The 22,731-nt window shown below is 43.2% G+C and overlaps 1 protein-coding gene across 1 annotated transcript in view; it reads left to right on the top strand.

Annotated features, from left to right (window-relative positions):
- SV2C (synaptic vesicle glycoprotein 2C) overlaps window positions 1-22,731 on the top strand; it is a 244,417-nt gene that overhangs the window by 136,114 nt on the left and 85,572 nt on the right. Inside the window, exon 4 of the mRNA XM_067731038.1 lies at window positions 5,606-5,757. Coding sequence (XP_067587139.1) covers window positions 5,606-5,757 — 152 coding nt within the window. The remainder of the gene's footprint in view (window positions 1-5,605; window positions 5,758-22,731) is intronic.

Consider the following 22,731-nt stretch of genomic DNA (forward strand, 5'->3'; position numbering starts at 1 on the left):
GTTCTTTCATCTAAGCCTCTGTACAACCTCCTCTGTGATAGTCTATTTACTTCCATGAAAAGGAAGTCACTGAAAAGTTCATCTTTGAGGCTGTTTTTACTTCTGGGTCCAATTGAAAACATAATGGGGACTTCCCTGGTGGTCCAGTGGTTAAGCCTCCACACTTCCACTGCAGGGGGCACGGGTTTGATCCCTGGTCGCGGACCTAAGATCCTGCATGCTGCACGGCGCCGCCAAAAAAAAGCAAAAAAGCAAACATAATGAATTGGTTCTGAATTGCTGTCCAACTTGCCTGGCAGTTCAGTGTCCTCCTTCCTTTTTTGTTGATTCTGAGTAAGGATTAAAAGGATATTTTTCATGCGACTTATTTGTCATTGTGATTCCCGGCATAGACTACACCATTCACTAGTCTTTCTATAAACCCATAACAATAAAATCGTAATAAAGCCATCAGAGTCAGCTCTTATTATCTGTATGGAACACATGACTTTACAATGGTTATTCAACTTCCTCCTTAATTGTGTTCTCATATAATACCCCATTTCCCAGTGGAAGGGGAAGACTGAGGTACAAGACTGGTTGACAGTCACATGGTGAAATAAGTCAGAATGAAGTTCCTCTTCGTTACATGCTCAGCTGAAGAACTAAAGCAGAACAGAATTACTTGGTAGAATTCCTCCTCAGGACAAGAAGTCATCATTCTATCATTTCTCCCCTGAACGTCATATTTCGAGCCATTTTAGGTACAATTAGCCTTTATGTCTACAACCTCCTTCTTTCGCTGCAGAAACCTAACCCCCTCCCCCTCTTCGCCTCAGTAGCCAGCACACATCAGTATCACAAGGTACAGGGACAAACAGAGTCCACCCCTGAATTGTCATCGGGGCTGGAGTGACGCCAGGTGTGGCTGTGAAACTTGCAGGCCTAGGACAGTCAGGCTTCCCAGATTTTCAAGGAGGTTTGTGGAGACCGTAATGCTTGGCCTTCTCCTTCATCCTGCTGTGCTAAACCCATTCAACTTAAGGGTCTCGTGTTCCCAACAGAGGAGAAATTTTGTCTGTAAAGCTGATACACCCTTTGCCGTATACAGTATTTCACTTGTGGATTTGTCTTAAATTATTGAGGAACATAAATAGGTTTCATGATATTCCCTTGATGCCTTCTATGGAGTATTGCAGACCTTTTGAGGGATATATTGTGTGTTCCTGCACACGTGTGCCCACACGCATGCAGTGGGGTGAGGGTGTGGTCCCAGTTTATTCTAGTGATGTGTTCTACGCAGATTTTTTACTTTCTTTATATTTCTATAATTAAAGTTGTAGAAACCTAAAGTTAATAGCACTTAGGGAATAACTCCAGCTCAAATTCCAAATATCAACATTCTGTTTCATTCGTGTCAATTCAATTATTTTGAATCTGACTAACCTTCCACCTATAATAGAGTGTGCATTTCAATTATTATTCCCTTTGTGCCTCCTATTCCCATGGATAATTAAGATTTGACCCTTTATGACAGCTAATAAAATAGACTTAATATCCAATTGTGAGAAAAAATCTTTATAAACCACCCTGATCTGATTGCTTCATTTATGTAAATATTCCATCAGAAATGAACTTGAGCAAATTTCAACAGCAGCTAACTGATCATTATATAAGGAACAACAAAAAAGTGCTCCATGTTAACTGAATTTAGACATGTGTTACCCATCAAGCAATGTAAAAGATAAGTATTTTATGCCTTATAATCTGGCCTTTTAATATAAAATATCATATTTTCCATATTATATCCCCATTGCAAGCGTTTCTCAACCTCAGCACTATTAATATCTGGGGCTGGATAATTCTTTGTTGTGAGGGACTGCCTTGTATACTGAAGGATCTTTAGCAGCACGTGTGGCCTCTACCCACTATATGCCAGTGGCAACTTCTGAGTTGTAACAACTAAAAATATCTCCAGACATTGTCAGATGTCTGCTAGGAGAGGGGAGCAAATCAGCGCTATTTAACAACCACTGATATGTGGGAATTTGAAAACTGCCATTTTAATATTTTTATCTCTTCAAATATTCTCAGAAATTGTATCTTAGTACAATAAAGGAAATAAGGAAATGTGATAGCCCCTCACACAAAATATTGAGGTAGAATAGTAGAGGGAAACTCTGATTATATAAGATTTGGTGGTGAAGGGTGGCAACTAAGACACAGAACTAAGACATAGAATTCAAGAACTCTTTGGGGGCTCTGCTGCTATCAGAACTGCCATTCCAGCACCCCCAACTTCTCAGGTCATATTGGCCCAGGACATAAGATGTTTCCACTCACTGGAGATGTTTAGGTCGTCAGAGCAGGTTACGTCTCCCCTACATCCCCAGAGAGTCTTTGGGAAATTCAGTTCTCCTGAGTAAGCACTTAGTGCATGCTCAGTGGGCCAGGTAAGGGATTCAAAGCTGAACACGATACAGTCCTCAGCTTCTAAGAGCCTCCCGTCTAGTGTAAACAGCGTGTAAGCACTCTGATGGGGTATGAAATACTAGTAATAGTTAATATTCCAGCATGCTGTAATGTTTTTTCTCTGCTTGAAGGACGTCACAGTAAGATGAGGAGTAATGTTTTCCCCAAAATAGATGGTCAGCCCACAGTGAGAAATGTGAATGCTTGGATTGATTTTTAGGTCCCTGAGTCTGAAGGACTTTGCAAGGGAATTAAGCAGACTCCCTCCCTCATTCTTCAGACTCACTTAGCCCTTGATTTTAGAGTTCCTTGTGGCCTGCTTTACAGACATTGAGACATCCATGCAAAAACATCCAAAAAACAACACAAACAAAAAAACGCCTTAAAAAAGAGACCTTGAATCAAAACCGGCAGGATTGTTTAAAAGCCCTAAAGTTGGCGTTCTTTTATGCAACAGTGATTTGTTTAAAACTAACAGGGAAGTCTCCCACTTGCCTTTTTAGCCGCCCTCTTGTACATTCATCTTGGTTCAGAGCGGCTTGGCATATCCTGACACACAGTTGTGCCTTTATGAAGTGTAAGTTATAGCTCTTACATACAGAATGTCCAGAATCCTGATGAAACATTAATTAGGATGTGAAAAATCAGTAAAAACTGGGACTCTTTCTATGCACTGAGAAGTGAAGGCACAGATTAGGAACCTGGGACTTTATGATGCAGAGAAACAGATTCTTCACATCCAATGACAAAAGGAGTAGCATTAAATGATTTATGACACATTTTATTTCCCATTAAAATTGTGTGCTGTGATGGAACCATTTCAAATCTGTTCAAAACTTCATTGAATTTTTAAATTCAGCTAGCTGTCCGAGCATGGTGTGAGGTCCTCAAGAAGCCAGGCAGAGAACTGTGTGTGTCTATGTGATGTTGTTTATAGCCAGCTGTGACTGTTCATCACAGCATCTGTTTCTTGTTTGGAGGTCTGGTTGATGGACTTGGTCCTGGCCGGCTACCCCTGGTGTGATGGCACTAAGTTGCCATGTGCTGCATCTGAAGTCATGCGGAATCATACAGGGATTTTAGGTAGAACTGTCACATTCATAGCCCAGAGGAACAGATACAGATGCTTTAAGGTGATGATTTTTAAACTCTCTGAGGACTTCCCTGGTGGCACAGTGGTTAAGGATCCACCTGCCAATGCAGGGGACACGGGTTCAATCCCTGGTCCGGGAAGATCCCACATGCCGTGGAGCAAATGAGCCCGCGCGCCACAACTACTGAGCCTGTGCTCTAGAGCCCGCGAGCCACAACTACTGAGCCTGAGCGCCACATCTACTGAAGCCAGCGTGCCTAGAGCCCGTGCTCCACAACAAGAGAAGCCACCGCAATGAGAAGCCCACTCACTGCAACGAAGAGTAGCCCCTGCTCGCCGCAACCAGAGAAAGCCCTCTCACAGCAACAAAGACTCAATGCAGCCAAAAATAAATAAATTTATTTTTAAAAATAAATTAATTTATTTTTAAAAATAAATTAATTTATTTTTAAAAATAAATTAATTTATTTTTAAAAATAAATGTAAAAAAAACTGCTTTATTTAGAAAAAAATAAACTCTTTGAACAGCCGCTCTCGCTAAGAAACACATTGTGACTCATTATACATTTATATATATAAGTATATATAGTTATATATTAAATATATATGTATACTCACATATATATACAAATATACATTATATGCTATAAATATATTTATTACGGACACAAAATTTAATGAAATGTTGCTTATCCTTATTACTTGAGTGTCACTCAAATATTTCATCTCTATTTCAATTTTTAAAATGCTGTTTACATTTACTAAATTAATTCCATAGCCTACAGATTGAAAAACACTGTTCTAGGTGGTCTGCCCATATCCAGCAGTTGGTAACTACCACATTACTATAAGCAGGGGCAGACTTATGAAATGATGCCATACTTTGACCTACTAGTTGATGCAGAGTGACATTATGAACGCTGCGGTTCATTTGGTACATCTAGTTTGCTGCAGAGATGGCCTTTCTCTTAATCGCATTTGCTAAGGTCACTGCCAGTACTTCTTTATCATATCAAAGGCTCTAAGGAAATCAGTTATTGCTAAATGAATAAATACATGTGTTACACCTTGACATCAAATTTACATGAAACGTCAATAGCAGTTTTCCTTATAGAATTCTGAACATAAAAGAATCAATACATATTTTAAAAACTGTATCACTAGATGTCTTTACAACTTGCTTATATTGTTGCACATTTTATAAAAAAAATGTTTAAGAATTCACATATTGTTTGGAATGATAGTAATTTTTTCCCATACTACCTTACTTTCTTAGGCAATAGCTCTTAAAATTTGGGGGTTAAGGTCAGTTTGAAATTCTGATGAGATCTATATGGCCCATCTCCCCAGAATGAACAAAACGTTTATTCCATAGACCCTCATTTGAGAACCCTTAACCTGGATAGAGGTCACTGTTCATATCCTCTATCCAGAGATCAGTCAGCATCTCTTATAATCACCCGGACTGGAAGGAAGCATTGTAGTCTTGGTATCTAAACCAGGAGCTCGTACTCGTTCAGCAATATCTGCTGGATTGGGACCAGAGCCAGTCTAGGAAACAACCCTGTTGGTCCTGTGTTTGCTGACACATCAGCCAGATTAGGCTCCAGGACCAATGCTGTGGGGTAGTAAGTATAGGTTGCAGACAGGCCTCTTGAGGTGTTTGAAGCTGTTTCCAAAGTCTCCAGGTAATGGACAGGACATAATCATAGTATCTTTTTCTAATGTGTTAATTAAAATATTCCCTAGATTATACCAAATATTGTGGGCTTTTTTTTGATAAATATCATGTCGAATATTCAACAAGGAACAGAAAGTCCATGGAGAACTTAAGCTAAGTTCTGTAAAGCACAGGAGTGGGGCACCACTGCCACCTTTTGGTAACATAGCTTAATTGCAGGTTCAAGATTAAAGTTACTAAATGGTAGAAAATATACCTTCCTTGATATGCTGGGATAGAGAGAGAGCATGTGTTGTTAGAGCCTGCTTGGGCTCTGCCCTTTGTACTTCACATTGGCTGTACGGGCCCTGATTTCACGTATCCTCTGTACCTCTTGGCAGGATTGGAGGAGCCATTCCCACCGTGTTCTCCTACTTTGCTGAAGTGCTGGCCCGAGAGAAGCGGGGTGAGCACCTGAGCTGGCTCTGCATGTTCTGGATGATTGGTGGCATCTACGCCTCTGCCATGGCCTGGGCCATCATCCCACACTACGGTAAGAGGCTGGCCTTGCGCCAGTCGGGCAGTCATCTTGTTTTATTCCAGCTTCCATTCCCATCCCTTTCCTCTCTCGTAAATGCTGATTTGAGAACAACACTGTCATCATCATCTTTCTCCCTCTTGTAACGTATAGGATTCCCACCCCCCTTATAGAGATCCGTGTAAGGTAAGACTGTGCCAGTGATCATTTGGGGATCCTTTTTCATTTTGCTATTTTTAATGCCACTGCTTTCAGTTGTTTCCTTTGTGCCATCGACTCTGGGGTCCCCACGTAAGTGGAGGTGAAAGGATGCATAGATCATGATCAGCATATAAGGCAACATGACTTACAATTGTTCTGGGGACTTTCATGCACAGGAGGCACCCACAAGTGCCTTTATTCGTCTCCTCTGGGCTTAGTCCAAGGCTCAGCCCATGTCAGCCTCACCTCTTCTGGCAGCTCAGAACTAGGATGGGAGCAGGAAGAATCCCATCTTGTCAAGGACCATCAATTTGCAGAACTTAAGAGGTGACTCTACCACCCTTGCTCCACAGGTCCCCTCCTCAGTTTCTCCTAAGCACTTAACCATTCCTGCCAGCTCAGAATACTTGAAGGTTTCATGTTTCTGAGCAGTACTTGCCCTCTCAGAAGGCACAAGCTCCCAGTTGCTTCACCCACAAACAATGAACTGCTGGGAGAGGTTAACAGAATCTAGGAATTGAATTCAATATGTAAGGAAAGGGGAGGGGACGTGTTCTGGTTATATTTGTGCACGTATGAGTGTGTGTATGTGTATGAAAACAGGCTGAAGTTGGCAAACTATGAGTACTATGTACGTTAAAACCACTATGACTTCAAAAACTCATTCTTTGTTCTATCTAAAATCTAATCAATCTAAAAAATTAGGTTTCAAAAATTCACTCCTTGCTCATTTTCTGCCTTTTTTTTTTTTTTAAGAACAGAGCAGCTTTTCATTATAAAGCATAGTTCTGTTAGGGAAAAACCTTAAGTGAATTTAACTCATTGCTATAATCAAAGACAAGACAGACTTCAGTGTTCAGATGCATTGTGATTTGTTTTTCATACTGAGCTATAAAATTCATGTTGTCACACTCTTTCTTTTAATAAACCTAAGAAGTTATTTGCAAACCACAATTGTATTTGACAACAACAAAAAATACACAAGACATAAGAAATTGGTTACGGGGCCTGAAGAGAACTTTCCTTTGCCAAACATTTGAGTGTGATGGGTTTCTCATTTTTAGACTCTTTGGTCACTTCTGGGCCAGAGATGCCCTCATATAGGCAGTTAACCATATCCACCGTGAGGCTTGTCCTCTGCCACCATCTGAGGAATTAAAGGAGATTCTCCTCCTTCATCTGGGACCTGAGGACCTCAGTCACGCTAAGAACCTTCCCCTGTATGGCGGTGTCTAACGCCCGCCCCACTCAGCTCGCTGTTCCAAATGGAAGAGTCACTTAGCTACCACGTAAGGAATTGCTCCTTAGGAGCTATGTATCAGGAGACAAAAGGGAGATGCAGGGCCTGGGCAGAGTCCAGCTGTACCCAGCATTGCCCCCAGAGCCACCGCTAGTCCATACGCAGCCTTTGTGTAAATGGAAATAAGGTGCCAGGTGCAGATCGTCACAATTACAGCCCCACTGGCCGTCTCTGCCAGGTACTTGCACAGAGCACAGCCTGGCAGCTGGATTCTGTCTGAGGCCAGAATGTTCTGTGTCTCAGCCTCTGGTGACAGCACAGCTTCTTGGCTCCTGGCTTTATTGCTGCCCCCTTCCTGGTCCTCCCTTCCCATCACATCTCAGAATTTCTCCTGCTGGCCTCCCTAAACTCATAACTCAGGCTGGCCTTTGCAGTCTGCCTGTTTCCACCAGGCCTGGACATGATGGGTCTTGTTTTTGATTTTGTTTCCTCACTCAGTATTCAGCTCCCCAGACTCCTGCCTTTCGCACATCCCTGCCCTTGAACTGTGATGAGCATTGTGGAGGGCTCCAGGTTTGTCTCTGGCCTTGCCAGCTGTCAGTGGCCGACCCACAAAAGATTAGCATGATCCCCAGCTTTATTTTTCTCAAGCACACATAAGATATTCTTATTTGAGCAAAAAGGGCCACCTAAACCATATATAGCCAGAAAGAGGGAGGCTGTGAATCATAAACAATGCTTGAAAAGTTACAGAGACAGTCACAATACAACAGAATTAAATGTATCTGAGACTGACATTAATTTCTGTATTGAAGGAACCAATAATGACCTGGTTAAGAAATCAGTAACAGAAAATTAAAACCGTATGCCCATGCTTTACTGAAGGCTTTCCATGGCCAGAATGTGGCAAAAAAAAAAAAAAAAAAAAAAAAAAAACAAAAACACACAAAAGAACGAAAAGAAAAACCAGCAAATTACTGCTGTCAATCCTGTCTGTGTATTAGAATCAGCAGGGGAGGTTTTTTAAATACCCTTGCTGAGTTCATTTTATACTCTTGCAACTTGAAGAGTTTTAATTTTTTCAAAATAAAAGAGCTTAATTTTAAAAGTCCTGTGCTGAGGCTTCTGGGGGATGGTGATGTTCTGTATCTGGATGGGGATGGGGTGGGTTTCAAGAGTATTTATTCATAAAAATTCATTAAGCTGGGTGCTCAAGGTTTGTGCATGTCACTGTACGGAGGTTACACTTTTTCCTAAGCACTTTTTAATAGAAGTTTACCACTTCCCGCACCCCCCTGAAAATACCCATGCTTGGGTCCTACCGCAGATCAAATGAGTCAGGTTCTCTGGGCTGGGGACTTAGCATCTATCCTTTTAAAGCCCCCAGGTGGTTCTCACGTGCAGCCCAGATTGAGATTTCGTCAGCTCTGTACCTCTCCCAGTGGATGATGCCCAAAGCCCCTGGGACTTTGTCATGTATATACAGGGCAGCTCTGAATGAGAGCAAACAGCAAGCTTGACCTGCGTGGTTGACTTATTCAGTCGGTGTTTGAGTTTTAATATTGTTGGTTTCATCCAGGCTAAAGGGCTTTTCCATTCATCCAGTTCAGAATCACACTTTAAAAGTAACTGTAACATCTAGATCTCTCTTCTTTCCAATGACACATCTTTTTACTCTACTTAAAAAAAGACAGAGGGTTAAAAGTCCATGTACCTTCCCTGTTACCTCTGAAAAAATAAGAAGCTTTCTATTTTCCCTCTGAAATTCTGCAGGGTATAAATGATGCCACAGCCCACAGAAATAACAAGAGAGCATGCAGGTCCTCGCCTCTCTATCTTTCATTCAGGAGACCTCTGAGCACCACCCCTGTACAGTGTATTGAATTTTCACCCAGCAGGGAAGGAATTCAGGGCACAGTAAAGCAACTCAGAGTCAGGTACTGGCCCTTCTCACACTGGTAATAAGATTTGCTCTGGAGGGAAGGAATCAGTAATTGGCATCCACATGGCAAGGATGTCAAGGGATAGATGATGCGTATAGTCATGGGGAAAGCAGGTGCTCTTGTGTTTCTGGGCGTCACCTTTCCGCATTTGTGGCTGAGCAGTCAGTGCGTCAAGCCTGAGCATATGCCGTGAGACAAGAATTGTGGCACCAGGCAAGCTTCTGAGGCAAAGCAGACCTTGAGCTGGTCACTAAGGATGTTGAAAGGAAACCTGGAGGGATTCTTAGGAAGTTAGACACAACTTTCAGAAAGGGTGTTCGGACCCTTTCTGCAGGGGCTGGTTAGTTAAGACTTGGGCCAGAAGCTACTAATGGATCTCGGATTCACCTGGCCTGCCGCCAGCCAAGTTTCTGTACAAGCATCAGATGATGATGCGCTTTACCTTCCCATCACTGCTCTTGGGGCTGCAAACTTCCTTGGAGTCAGATGGATGCCAGCACCTGAAGGTCTGCACTCTGACAAGACGTTAGGGGACAGGATACAGATGTCATCCCACCAGGCACCTTTCCTGTAAAGTAAGGGAGGGGGAGAGAAGAACCCACCCAGAAGTAAACACCTTGGTCTCAGAGCTCAGGGGCCTGTAGCCGCTGAGAGCAGGTGTTAGAAAGTGTGGTTCCTCTTGACCCACACCCATTCTCAAGCCAACAACTTGACCCACAGTGGGGACTGGCTTCTGGTTCACAAAAGAACAAGCATTGTGTCAGGGAACAGATGGCACAGGTACAAAGGTTGCCTTGCAGCCTTTCTCCCCTCCCCCACATCCCCTATGTATCAGGACACCTCAGCATTGAATGGAAGCCCCAGTGCCCTAAGGGGAAAGTGGGACAGGGAGCTGAATCCCAGGCCCTTTCACTCCTTTGCTGAGAGCTTTCATTGAGTCCCGGGCTTCGGAGTTGCTGCCAGGTTGCTGTGCTGTCCGCTCCATTAAACCCTCTGTCATCATTTCCTTTCTTTCTTTTTTTTTTTTTTTTTTTTTTAACATCTTTATTGAGTATAATTGCTTTACCGTGGTGTGTTAGTTTCTGCTTACATTCACTTTTATATCAGATGAGGTACTGTTCCCTGCCGAGGTGTGTGACAGTGCACAGCAAGGACCTTCAGTTAGCTAAGTGGGAAGGCTCTCAGCACGAAATGCCTCAGCTCTTAAAGCCCACAGCACCCGGGCTAGAGCAGCCCCACTGCCTCCATCGCCTACCCCTTGCTGCAGACCTCCAGGGCCAAGCTGGGGACGCCCATAGAGCCTGAGCCCAGCCCAGCCCTCCCCCTCCAGCTATGTGATGTCTGGGCTTAAAAACACACAGAGTCCCAAGGTTGTCTGAAGTATCAAGATGTCTTCTACTTCCTTTAGTTACAAGAGGTGTGAAGCTAATACATTTCTTCTCCCTAATGGTGAAACTGGAATGAAGGGAGGAGGGGATGGTCGAGTAGCTGTCTGGTTGAGGAAGGAAACAGGGAAGGCTGTGTACATTTTGTTCACAAGAAGGAAGGCAGTGTGGCCGAGGGCAAGAGGAAACAGTGATAGCTGATTTGGCGTCTCAGCCCTGCTGCTTCTGGGCGTGTGAGCTTTGTCAAGCTTTTCCGTACCCCCAGCCCCATTTCCTAAGTCAGCATTTTGAGATTGAGTGTAATGATCATGTTAGAGCACCTAGTTCATAACTAATGTTCAAAAATGGTAGCTGTTATTGCTAACAGGTTCATATCCTACATGGGATACCCAGACTCTGTCAGCACAGCCCAGTGTGAGCTCAGAGCTATGGGGAAAGAGGGAGAATGAGCTAAATGCGTAAAATGTGTAAAGTTTACCTAGAGGGTGAGAAGATCAGAGGAAGCAGACCGGAGAAAAAATAAGAAAAAATGTAAGATAATGAGAGAGAATCAAGGAAAAAACAATACTGTAACATCTTGACTACCTGCAACCTAATGAATCAGAATCTTCCATTCACTTATTTGTTGGATGAATTAATACTCAAAAGGGCACATCCTATATAAAGACTCATTTTAAAGGCCATGGTGCCACTCCCTGGGTAAAAAGAACAAGAGCCTGATGGCCCTCACCTGCTGACACATGTGACCAGCTGACCTGTGGGTTATTACATGGACATCCCCAGAGCCAAGCTCTGTCTCAGCTGCAAGGTGTCCTACCTACACTCTGGACACAGGTAGTCCGCATGGGCTTAGATATGACAGGCCCTGGTTCCAAGCCATCTCTGTCATTCTCTAGCTTTGTCACCTTTAGGGCAGTTACTTAGGCTCTCTGACTCTCAGTTTCCTCATCTACAAAATGGGCATAATACCCATTACAGGGTTGCTGTACTAAAGGACTATATACAAAAAAGTGGTTACTTAGCGCAGTGCCAGACACAAGTAGTTCGTTAAGTGTGGTTTTTTCTTTCCACAGATGGGGCTGAAGTTGAGGTGAGGGAGGAAGAAAGAACTGGAATATTAAAAAGGTTTTACTCCCCTTTTCCTAACTATGTTTTCTTAACTGTTCACTTATCATTTGAAGGTTGTGGAGATGGATAAAATGGGGAAAGGCACAGGAACTTGTAAGGCATGCCACAGTATTCTGCACCCACTCCAGGATGGCAGGGGAGGGATAAAATGAGAGCTGGGATCCCATGCACCAGCCCAGCCAGGACAGGCAGGCAGCAGGTGACCCCAAGCCCTGCTGCCCAGCTTTGCCATGCTTCACTGAATGTCACAGCCCTGAAGATTTTATGCTCACGTGTCTGAGTAAGACACTGAAAAGGGAATCAATTCGGTATATCAGCATACACCAATATGATTTCTTAATTTGTCCATTTTAGAATCAATCCCATCTTTCATTTTAACAAAATGACCCTTGGACTCAGATTTCCTACACTCTATGACTGCCATGCAGTCATAAAATACATCAGCAACCCCCCCCAAAAAAAACCCCAATAATGATAGTCTTTTAGGGCTTAAGGTGAGATCAAAAAGGCATTATCACAGTTTAAGTGTATGGCCATTTCTTCTGTGAGTATGTCTCCTTGTTCATAGTACCCAGAACAGAAGCAAGTATTTCAGAAGTCTCGCGTTCTTAAACATAGCCACCAGCCAGCTCTCCCACCGGAGCCCTCCTGTCTCTCTCCTCACCCTATACATCACCTGGGGAAAACATGTTTATCAGCTAGGGTGCAAATAGCCCCTCTACCCACAACAAAACCATCCCCTGCTACAGACCCAAAAGACGTGCCTACTTCCTTGAGGGATGGAGAGTTCTGCACAGTTTGGGGAAGTGCTTTTCAACTCTCACTCTGACCTTTGTGGTTTGTATAGTGAACTTAGAGGAGCTGCCTCTTCTGCTGTGCATCAATCCAATCACCATGGAGCTCAGGTCATAACTCTTCCATTCAAGCTCCCCAGAAAGGGAGGGGATGTCAGTCATTTGTTGAGACCCTTCTATGTCCCAGGCATTGTACCAGGCACATTATTTTTGTCAACTTTAATAATAAAATAGCCAGTTATCTTGCCAGCAAAATTCAGTTATCGCCAGAGGAATTGCAATTTGGGAAACACAAGCTATGGCAGACCATAGGCAAATCCAGAGATCAAAGGAGGGGAGCTTGCTTTTATAGAGAAAAGAGGGGAGTTGGGAGAGGCTGTTCCAAAGGAAAGTTCATTGGAAGAAAGCAAGAGTTCAGGGTGGTGACCGCTTCCCATTGGCTGGGCTGTGGTGTTTCTCATTGGCTGGGCTGTTGCTGGGCAAGGAAAATCTTCCTTCTGGGTAGTAGACTTCTTCCTGTTTGGGGGTACAAGGTACTCTTCTTTCTTCAGGGCATGCAAATAGAGTTGAACACATGCAAATGATGGGGAGTGATGATGTGTGAGAGCTCCCTCTACTGGCCTTCCTGACTCTAATTTTAGTTGAGATTTTTCTTACTGATTTTCACATCTTATACACATAATCTTAAAATGGAGAAATGGGCTTTAAAAATATGGCAGTCTTCTTGCTTGTGTATTCGTGATAAGAGCTAGACTCCTATGCTGCTAACACTGCTAGGTGACACTGCAGAGCTGGGATCTATAATCTATCCCTCAGGTAGTCAGGTGGAGCCTACAGACTTCCTTTCAGAATAATGTTTTTAAATGCAGAAAATGAAATAAATGAAACCAGTTGTTTCAAAATACAGTTATCAAAATGTATTAGCATATTAAGTAACAATACCTATTGACAGGTCTAATAGCTACCATAATCTTGAAGTAGATAGGAGCATAGAAGCTAAAAATCAACAAATGCTTTCTTCTGAATCCTAGGGAATCACTGGACTCTAGGTTCTTCCCAGAATCCCACCTTCCATTTCTTCACCATCTGTATGAGTTAAGATTAGGATTGACTAGATATAAAGGAAAAAAAAAATAACAGGCATAAATAAGTTAGAAACTTGTTTTATATCACATAAAAGAAGCCTGGGTGGAGGCAGTCCGGGGCTGGGATGGTAGCTCCATGGTCATCATCAAAGGTCCCAATTCGTTTTATCTCAGAGTTCCACCATTCTTAGCATGTTCCAACCGGGAGGTCCGCATCTTAGGCAGCACAGAGCAGGAAGGACATATAAGGGTATGTCTGTGCTCCCATGAAGAATCTTCCTGGAAGCCCCACACAGATCCACTTAAATCTCATTGGCCAGAACACCAACACATGACCATAGCTAGCTGCAAGGGCATCTTGGAAATGTATAGCCGACTCCTAAGGAGTAAGGAGAACACAAATCAGGATAAAGTGGGTACTGGGGGACAACTGGCCATCTCTTGTAGGAAAATCTTGTAGGACTGTTCATGTATTTCATAATCAGAAGTTTAAGTATGGTCTTTTTATATTAGTTTTTGTATGGATGTATGGAAAGCAACTTCAGCTAACTCAACCAGAAAGGGATTTATTGGAAAGCCACTGAATAGCTCACAGAATGGTCAGGAAGGCTGGAGAACCAAGCTTGGAAAAAACAGCAGGAACTGAGTCCTTCCTTTGGTGTCTGGAAGGGCTGTCAGCAAACTCAAAATTTCAGCACCTGAACCCAAAGAAAACACTTACTGTCTAAGAAAAATTAGCTCAAAGTTAACAGCTTCAGTTTCTAGTGTAGAAAGCTTCCAAGGAGCTTTGATATTGGTTTGATTGCTCTTCAGAAGTCATGGGGGAGAGTTTTCTTTGCAAGATGAAGTCCTTAATAAATCATAATCACTAACACACGACATTAGAGACAAGCTATCCCAAGCGCTCACTCAGATAAGGTGCTTAGCGTACACTAATGTGTGTCAGGAGGAGAACCTGGGCCCATATGAAGGTCGGTATGGTTCAGGCTAGTATGGCCTTTACAAGTTGGTTTCAGAAAATGTAGGTACAAGACTCTAGAAAGCCCCAGACAAGTGAATCCTCCGAAGCATTTCAGTGAGCCAAACTTTCCCGGTCCTCAGATCACAGTTGACTACTAGATCCCTGAGACTTCCGCAAAGCAAATGTGAATCCCAGCCTGACAGCAAACTGTGTCTTCCACAAATCCTGGAGACCTTGAGCTCCAGTAGAGATAGTGGAACCTACAACAAATAAAAACGGAAAAGTTGGTTTCATTTACTGTAGGTAGAAGTGGCTCCTGCAAAAGCTGTTGACATTAGGGTTTGTCTTGAAAACAGTGAATACACTTTAGAGTATAAAAATTAGTTTAAAAATTAATGGCAGGGGCTTCCCTGGTGGCGCAGTGGTTGAGAGTCCGCCTGCCGATGCAGGGGACACGGGTTCATGCCCCGGTCCGGGAAGATCCCACATGCCATGGAGCGGCTGGGCCCGTGAGCCATGGCTGCTGAGCCTGCGCGTCCGGAGCCTGTGCTCTGCAATGGGAGAGGCCACAACAGTGAGAGGCCCACGTACCAAAAAAAAAAAAAAAAAAAAAAAAATTAATGGCAATACCAAATGCCAGTGAGGATGCAGAAAATGCATGTCTCATGCATTGCTGGTGGGAACTCAAAATAGTGCCACCACTCTGGAAAATAATTGGGGGGTTTCTTTAAAAAAAAAAACTAGACACACCTAACATACAACACACAGTTGCACTCCTGAGCATTTGCCCCAGAGAAATGAAAATGTATGTCCTCACAAAAACGTGTACATGGTTATTCAGAACACTTTTATTTGTAATAGCCCCAAAGTGGAAACAACCAAAATGTCTCCAATACCATAGAATTCTATTCAGCAATAAAAGGAAATGAACAGTTGATACAACAGCTCGTAGAGACCTCAAGGGCATTTTGTGAGTGAAAAAGCCAATCTCAAAAGATATAAAACATTCTGGAAATGACAAAGATAGAGATGGAGAACAGATGAATGGCTGGCAGGGGGTAGAGGTGGTGAGGAGAAAGGAAGCAGGTGCGACTACAGTGGAGCCGCCCCCAGAGATCTTTGTGCTGATGGAATTGTGTCTTGACTGCAGGTGGTTACGTAAATCCACACATGTTATAAAATGACGAAGAACACATTATACCACAGTCAGTTTCCTACCTTTGGTATTGTACTACAGTTACGTAAGATCTAATCCTTTCCAAGCACTGAGAGAAACTCAGTGAAGGGTACATGGGATCTCTCTGTACTATCTTTCCAGCTTTCTGTGGCTGTATTTCAACATAAAAAGTAGAAAACAAAATTAGTACTACGTTTTGAAGGGCATTTTCACATATACCATCTTATTTATTCTAATAATCTTGGGAACAAAAGCAACAATAAGTGTCATTCCCATCTTTGGAACGGAGAGCCTGCTGCAAAGAAAGTTTGTCATTTCCCAAAGTGACACAGAAAATGGAAGATAAGCAATTAGAACCAGTCTTCTGATCCTCATTTCTTCAAACTGTTCTCCAGACATGCCAAAGCTAAGAAACGTCCTCACAGAACAACATACAGAGGGTTGTTTCGAATCATTTTTAAGGTCTCTACAGTGTGTGTATATGGCCCATATGGCAACCATCCATCCCCACATCTATCCGGGTGATGCTGTCACAGCCCCTTGCCAAGCATTCTAAGCAGTAAGCCTCCGTCATTTGCCATAAGAAAAACCAGTCACACCCAGAATTCTGTTATTTTTAAAACTATCCTACTGAAAATGTTATGAGACAGAAGAGGTTTTTACATCACGCACCTTTTATCCCACAACTTCATAAATTCTCACTTGACATTGGTGTTTCCTACAAAGGCTACACTGCGTCTTCTCTCTCCCTCTCCCCACACAGCGCGTAATTTCACTGGCTTCTGTCTCCTTCCTCCAGAAATCTAACTGCATTGCCCACCCCACTCTCCTTTCTTATGCACAGAAAGTCAGCTCTGCCCAGCTTCTAGCTCCAAACTTAGATACTCCACCTGTATTACTCTGCTTGGGCTGCCGTAACAAAATACCGTAGATTGGGTGGCTGAAACTACAGAAATGTATTTTCTCACAGTTCTGAAAGCTGGGAAGTCCAAGATCAAAGTGCCGGTCGGTAGTTTCTGGTTGAGGGATCTCTTCCTGGCTGTCTTCTTTCTGTGTCCACATATGGAAGAGAGAGAGAGATCTCTGTCTTCCTCTCCTTGTATCCAATTAGGGCCCTACCCTTATGACCTCATTTAACCTTAATTACTTCCTAAAGAAATTATCCCATCTCCAGATACAGTCACATTGTGGGGTGGGGTTTTAACATGAATTTTGTGGAGACCCAGGTCGGTCCATAGCAGCTCCCATTGAAAGGGCCTTCCAGCCAAGAAGGGGCCTTCCAGCCACCAAAAGCACCCCCCTGCTTTAAAGGCATTGGGGCTTATTCATTTTTTTCTAATGTTTTTCTTGTTAGATACCTACTATCAAACCTAACTCTGAAACACTTATCTTTTTTCTCTCTAAGACAAGGTCTTAATGATAGTCTTATGGTTCCGTAAGAGCTCCCCAACTCATCTCTCTGCACATCTCTATATTCTGAACTAGACAAAGTATGTGTGTGTGTGTGTGTGTGTGTGTGTGTGTCTGTCTGTCTGTCTGTCTGTCTGTCTGTCTGTCTTTGGAAAGAACTGTCCCGAAAATACCCCTGCTGGGCTGAATTCATCATTAACCTAATTAGGTCTCTTATCCAAGGCTTACAATTAGCACCATTACCAAGTCTTGGTAACTAACTGCTGTGCTTCTAAATTAACTGTCACCTGGGGGGGGACATAAAAATTGTCATCATCTTCTAAATGTTTGGGCATATGATCATTGCCCTCATTTCCATCAATAATATTGAACTGCCTTAGAGGGCAAGAGATAGTTACAGTTTTGTGGAAAGGTAGAGAAGTCTTCCCTGATATCTTAGGGTACCAGCTACAGAATCTGGACTTCATTTTTCTGCCATATGCATATCGGGGTCCCCAGAAGGAGGAATACTCCATTCACTTGCCTAGATTGTTAAGGTGAAAGGACGTAGAGCTGCTGTTTTCTTTTTTTGTTTTAAATAAGTTTATTATTATTTTTTTTGGCTGTGTTGGATCTTTGTTGCTGCACATGGGCTTTCTCTAGTTGCAGCGAGCCAAGACTACTCTACATTATGGTGTGCGGGCTTCTCAATGCGGTGGCTTCTCTTGTTGAGGAGCACGGGCTCTAGGCACGCAGGCTCAGTAGTTGTGGCTCACGGGCTTAGTTGCTCCTCACATGTGGGATCTTCCCAGACCGGGGCTCGAGCCCTTGTCCCCTGCATTGGCAGGCGGACTCTCAACCACTGCACCACCAGGGAAGCCCTGACCATCTGTTTTCTACAAGCACAGTGTTCTGTCATTTGTAAGGAGTAAGCCAAACTTTGATTTTTACATAGCCTACCCGCAGAGACATTGGTGCTGAATGACCTGGAAGTTTCTATTCTCTTATGGGCTGATTTAGCATTTATATTTTATGCAGCTGTCTCTCTGTCAAAATCGAGCTTAGATTTGCTCTGAGTTGCTTTTAGAAGGTCTCAAGGCAAGCCCAGTTAAAGATGCAGGTGTGTTATCTTAGAAAATATCGCCATTCAGCACAACTGGACCCCACTGCGAGCGTACCTATGTAACTAATTCCTGAAGATACACAATTAATGCCTAGAAGAGCTCGTTAGAAGAATAGATTATTAAATAGGACAGAATTTGAGGTTGAAGGCATGATAGGGAAATCTTAGTAATTCCTACAAGGATTCTTCTCAAGTTTGGAAGGTGCTTCTTCTTTAGGAAGTGTCTAATCTTTTATGTAATGTTGGAGCATGTTTCCACCTGAGGACAGATTAAATTGCATTTTCCACTTATTCCTCATTCTTAATGTTCACTCCCCAGTGAGCTCTTCAGCTGTGCTGCCCATCACACTGTGGAATGTACAGGACAAAAAGCAGCCCTGAGGCCTAGAGAGGACACTTGCAAAGAGGCTGGAAAACAGTGAGCATGAGAACTGTGTGATGGGGACACGGCAGTGGTCAAGGTCTAAATCTGGCAAAATTAAAGGAGGCAAGATACGGCAAAAGAAAATAGTGTGGGCTAGAGCAGAGTGGGATGGTTACTGTAGATCTTAACCAAATGAACTGTCCTAACTAGAAAACGCTCTTGTTGGTTGTTTAACCCAGTAGTAATGGAAGAGATGAGCTATTTCCACCATTTGTATATTCCCTTGCCCAGTCTTCTCAACAATTCAAAGCGTATCTGAATGAGATGATTGGCAAGGGTTAGGAAATCAGTTGAGGGTCATGGAACCAATATAATTTTTTCTGTGTTTAAGTCTAAGTTATCCTACAAAGAAATGTATCCTGGGACTTTTCCCCCATCACCGCTAAACAAACTGAGAGTTAGCCTTTATTTAAATTGCTCGATGAGATATTACACTGCACTTTGGGAGTGGCAAACATTTTTGTGTATCTACACTGTGCCTGGCCCCATGCTGGAAGCCAGAGATTCTTCTAGGATTGTGGAGAAACATCTGTTCTTGGGTAACAGGGAAGAATCCTGAATCCAAGCTTTGCTTCTCATCTTCCCTGTTTCGGCCTGTGGGTTCACAGTACCACTTTCTCAAATACTGTGATGGACTTGAGAGTACGTACTTCCTGGGACCACTTTGAATTCCACAGTGTTCTTCAACATACAAATGGTGTTACAAATTAGATGGAGGGAGCACATCAGCCTGACAGGCTAGGGGGAGGGTTGGGGAGGAGTGGGGCTAGAAGGGAAGATGAGGTATTAAGGGTCAGAAGAGTCTTGGTTTCATGTGACTTAACAGTTTAAGACTGAGATGGCCAACATAAATATCTTAGTGACCAAGGTGATGTAAACAGGTGAAGCTGGCAAGAAAGAGGACTGAAGCAAACGACAGAGTCTGTGCCCTTTCTAGAGGGTCGGCAGCTACTCAGCTGCAGCAGGTTTAGCCGTGCAGCTGTTGAAGCCTGGTGTGGCCAGATCTGATTTACCACAAGGCAGGATTCTGGATATATATATATATATATATATATATATATATATATATATATATATTTATTTATTTATTTATTTATTTTCCTTTTATTTATTTTTTTCTTTTTATTTATTTATTTATTTATTTATTTTATTTTATTTATTTTTTATTTATATTTTTATATTTATTTTATTTATTTATTTTTTTTCTTTTGCTGTACGCTCTCACTGTTGTGGCCTCTCCCGTTGGGGAGCACAGGCTCCGGACGTGCAGGCTCAGTGGCCATGGCTCACGGGCCCAGCCGCTCCGCGGCACGTGGGATCTTCCCAGACCGAGGCACGAACCCGTGTCCCCTGCATCGGCAGGCAGACTCTCGACCACTGCGCCACCAGGGAAGCCCGGAATTCTGGATATTTATTTGAAGTCTCTCCAATTTTCAATCTACCAATTTTAAAATGTATCCCTATAGAGATATACATATGCGGTCAGCAGAATGATGGTCCCCAAAGACCATCCTAACTCCCAGAACCTGTAAATATGTGAGGTTACAGGACAAAGAGGAATTAAGGTTGCAGATGGAATTAAGCTTGCTAATCAGCTGATCTTAAAATAGAGAGATTACCATGGATTATCCGGTGGGCTCAATCTAATCACAAGGGCCCCTAAAAGCAGAAGGTAGAGCAGGAAAAGAGAAGCAGAGAAGTGGTAGCATGGGCAAGACTTGGCTTGGTGGTGTTGGCTTTAAGGATAGGGGAACGGGGCTCTGAGCCAAGGAATGTGAGCAGCCTCGAAAGGCTAGAAAAAATAAGGAAATATATTCTCCTCTGGAGTCTCTATAAGAAATGCAGCTCCGCTGATGCCTTGCTTTTAGTGCATTTCAGATCCATTTTGGACTTTGGACCTCCAGAACTGAAGATAATAAATTTGTGCGGTTTTTTAAGCTCCTAAGTGTGCAATAATTTGTTACAGAGCAAAAGGAAACAAATAAAACTAGAATAAAATACATCAGTTTAAGTGATGAGATTTGGCAAAAGGATATAATTCTGTAGCCACCACCTCAATCAAGATAAAGAATACTTCCATCACCAGAAAGTTCCCTCATGCCCCTTCGCAAGTCAAGTCCCTCTCACCATGCCTGACACCTGGTCAGCAAAGATATGTTTTCTGTCTTTTGTAAAATTTCATATAAATTGAATACTTCATAGAGTATGTAATTTTTGTGATTCTATCAAAGTGATTCTATCATAATCACTTAATTTTTTCTGAAAGTTTTCGCAACACTACATGGACCAAACAACATACACTTGTGCCAAATTTGGCCTGGGGAACTGCTGGGTTTAAGCCAAAGAGAGCCAAGCTTACCTGGAGGGGAGAAGACAGGTAATTACCCTGTGCTGATGCAGAAGACAGCGGGTCTCTGAGAGTCTGAGTGGGAGGAAGATTTTCACAATTAAGAGAAAGGCAGATGGGACTCCTGGTCCTCAGGTACCTGCAGGGCAGCTGTGCCCTTAAGCCAAAGAGAATGGAGCTGGGCCCCTGGAGGAAGAGTCCCAGTGACCAAAGAGAGTGAGAGCTTAGTTTTGCTTAGAGGTTGGAAGTGAGCTAGTGATTGCCAGAAGGGCAGGGCCTTAGCATGGCCTGGTGAGGAAGAAAACAGGCTCACAGGGACCTTCTGAGGGAAGAGCAAGATGCAGAATATCTGATTGGTAGGCATCATCATCACACAGGAGAATTATCTTCAGTGGTTTATAAAGACTTTCAGAGACATCATCTCATTGTTGCCAAACCAAACTTAGGTCTGCTTGCCCACGTGCAGTAAAGGCAGTCTGCTGACACAGGATTGTGGTAAAGTGCAGTGATTATTGCAAGACCAAGCAAGGAGCACGGGCAGCTGGGGTTCAGAAGACCTGAACTTCCCAATAGCTTTCAGGGAAAGGTTTTTAAAGGCTGAGGGAGAGGGTTGTGGGGTGCGTGATCAGCTGTTGGACATTCTTCTGACTGGTTGGAGGTGCCGTAATCAGGAGTCAACATCATCGACCTTCTGGTTCCAGCTGGTCTGGGGTCTGCGTGCTTGTGGTCAACATACAGTTAACATCTTCCACCTCTTGGAGATTTCATTATCTGCAAAACAGCTCAAGGACATGGCTCAGAATACTATCTATGGCCCTTGAGGAGGAACTAAAAGTCCTTGACTTTGTTTAATGGCTCAACTGTATTATTATTTTGTCTTGCTTGACTGTTTTCATTTTCCTTTGTTTCTCCTTTTTCTCAATTCTCTGATTAAATTTGTTCTTTGGAACTCAGGGGAAGCTTAAGAGGTTAAAGTTGTCCTATAAACAAGAGACAGGCAGATAACATGGTAGGGGAGGGTAGTCTTTCTCAGGAAGTCCCCACAGGGTCCTGCTTGGTTATAATTCCCCTTTTTCTTTGATATTCCTCCATCTTGAGGAGGAACAGGTGCAGGACAAGAAAGGGAATAAAGTTTTGGATAGAGAGGTTAAATCATGAACTTGGCAAAGGGACTCGGTTTTCGAGGGACTCTGTTTCATCGTGACACAAATGAAGTCAAACTGTGTGACAAGCTGTTCTGTGCAGTGGCTGGCCAGGCAGAGGACACTAGGGTAAACAAGTGGCTGGACTCACTTCTCCCGTGACCATCCCTCTTACGCTTGGGTGGTTTGTGACCGAGGATGCCTTGGGCCAGTGGTGACATTTCTTTCTTGTAGTGGACAGAGGTTAGAGTTCCATGAGAGAGAAAGAGAGAGGGAAAAAGGAAAGAAAGACTGTGGAAGTGGGTATCCACCCCTTTCTGATCCAAAGGTGGTACCAGTGGAACCAACTAGGAGGAGCCATTAACCCAGGCCCTTGGTGGGGCATCCGTCCTCTGTGCCCTTCTTGTGCCTGGTGCACACCTCTGCCTTCTACTGGGGCTAGAGTTTTTAGAATTTTCCTCATGGCTTCAATTAAAAAAAAAGATTTCTTTAGTATTCTAAGCAATTTGTGGACTCTGAGTCCAGAGATCAAAACTTAGTCATCTTTTACATGTGTCCCAATGTTCATAGCAGCACTGTTGACAATAGCCAAGACACGGAAGCAACCCTAATGCCCAGCAACAGATGATAGGCTTAAGATGTGGTGTGTG

The sequence above is a fragment of the Pseudorca crassidens genome, chromosome 3, assembly GCF_039906515.1.
Source record: "Pseudorca crassidens isolate mPseCra1 chromosome 3, mPseCra1.hap1, whole genome shotgun sequence".
NCBI classification, from domain to species: domain Eukaryota; kingdom Metazoa; phylum Chordata; class Mammalia; order Artiodactyla; family Delphinidae; genus Pseudorca; species Pseudorca crassidens.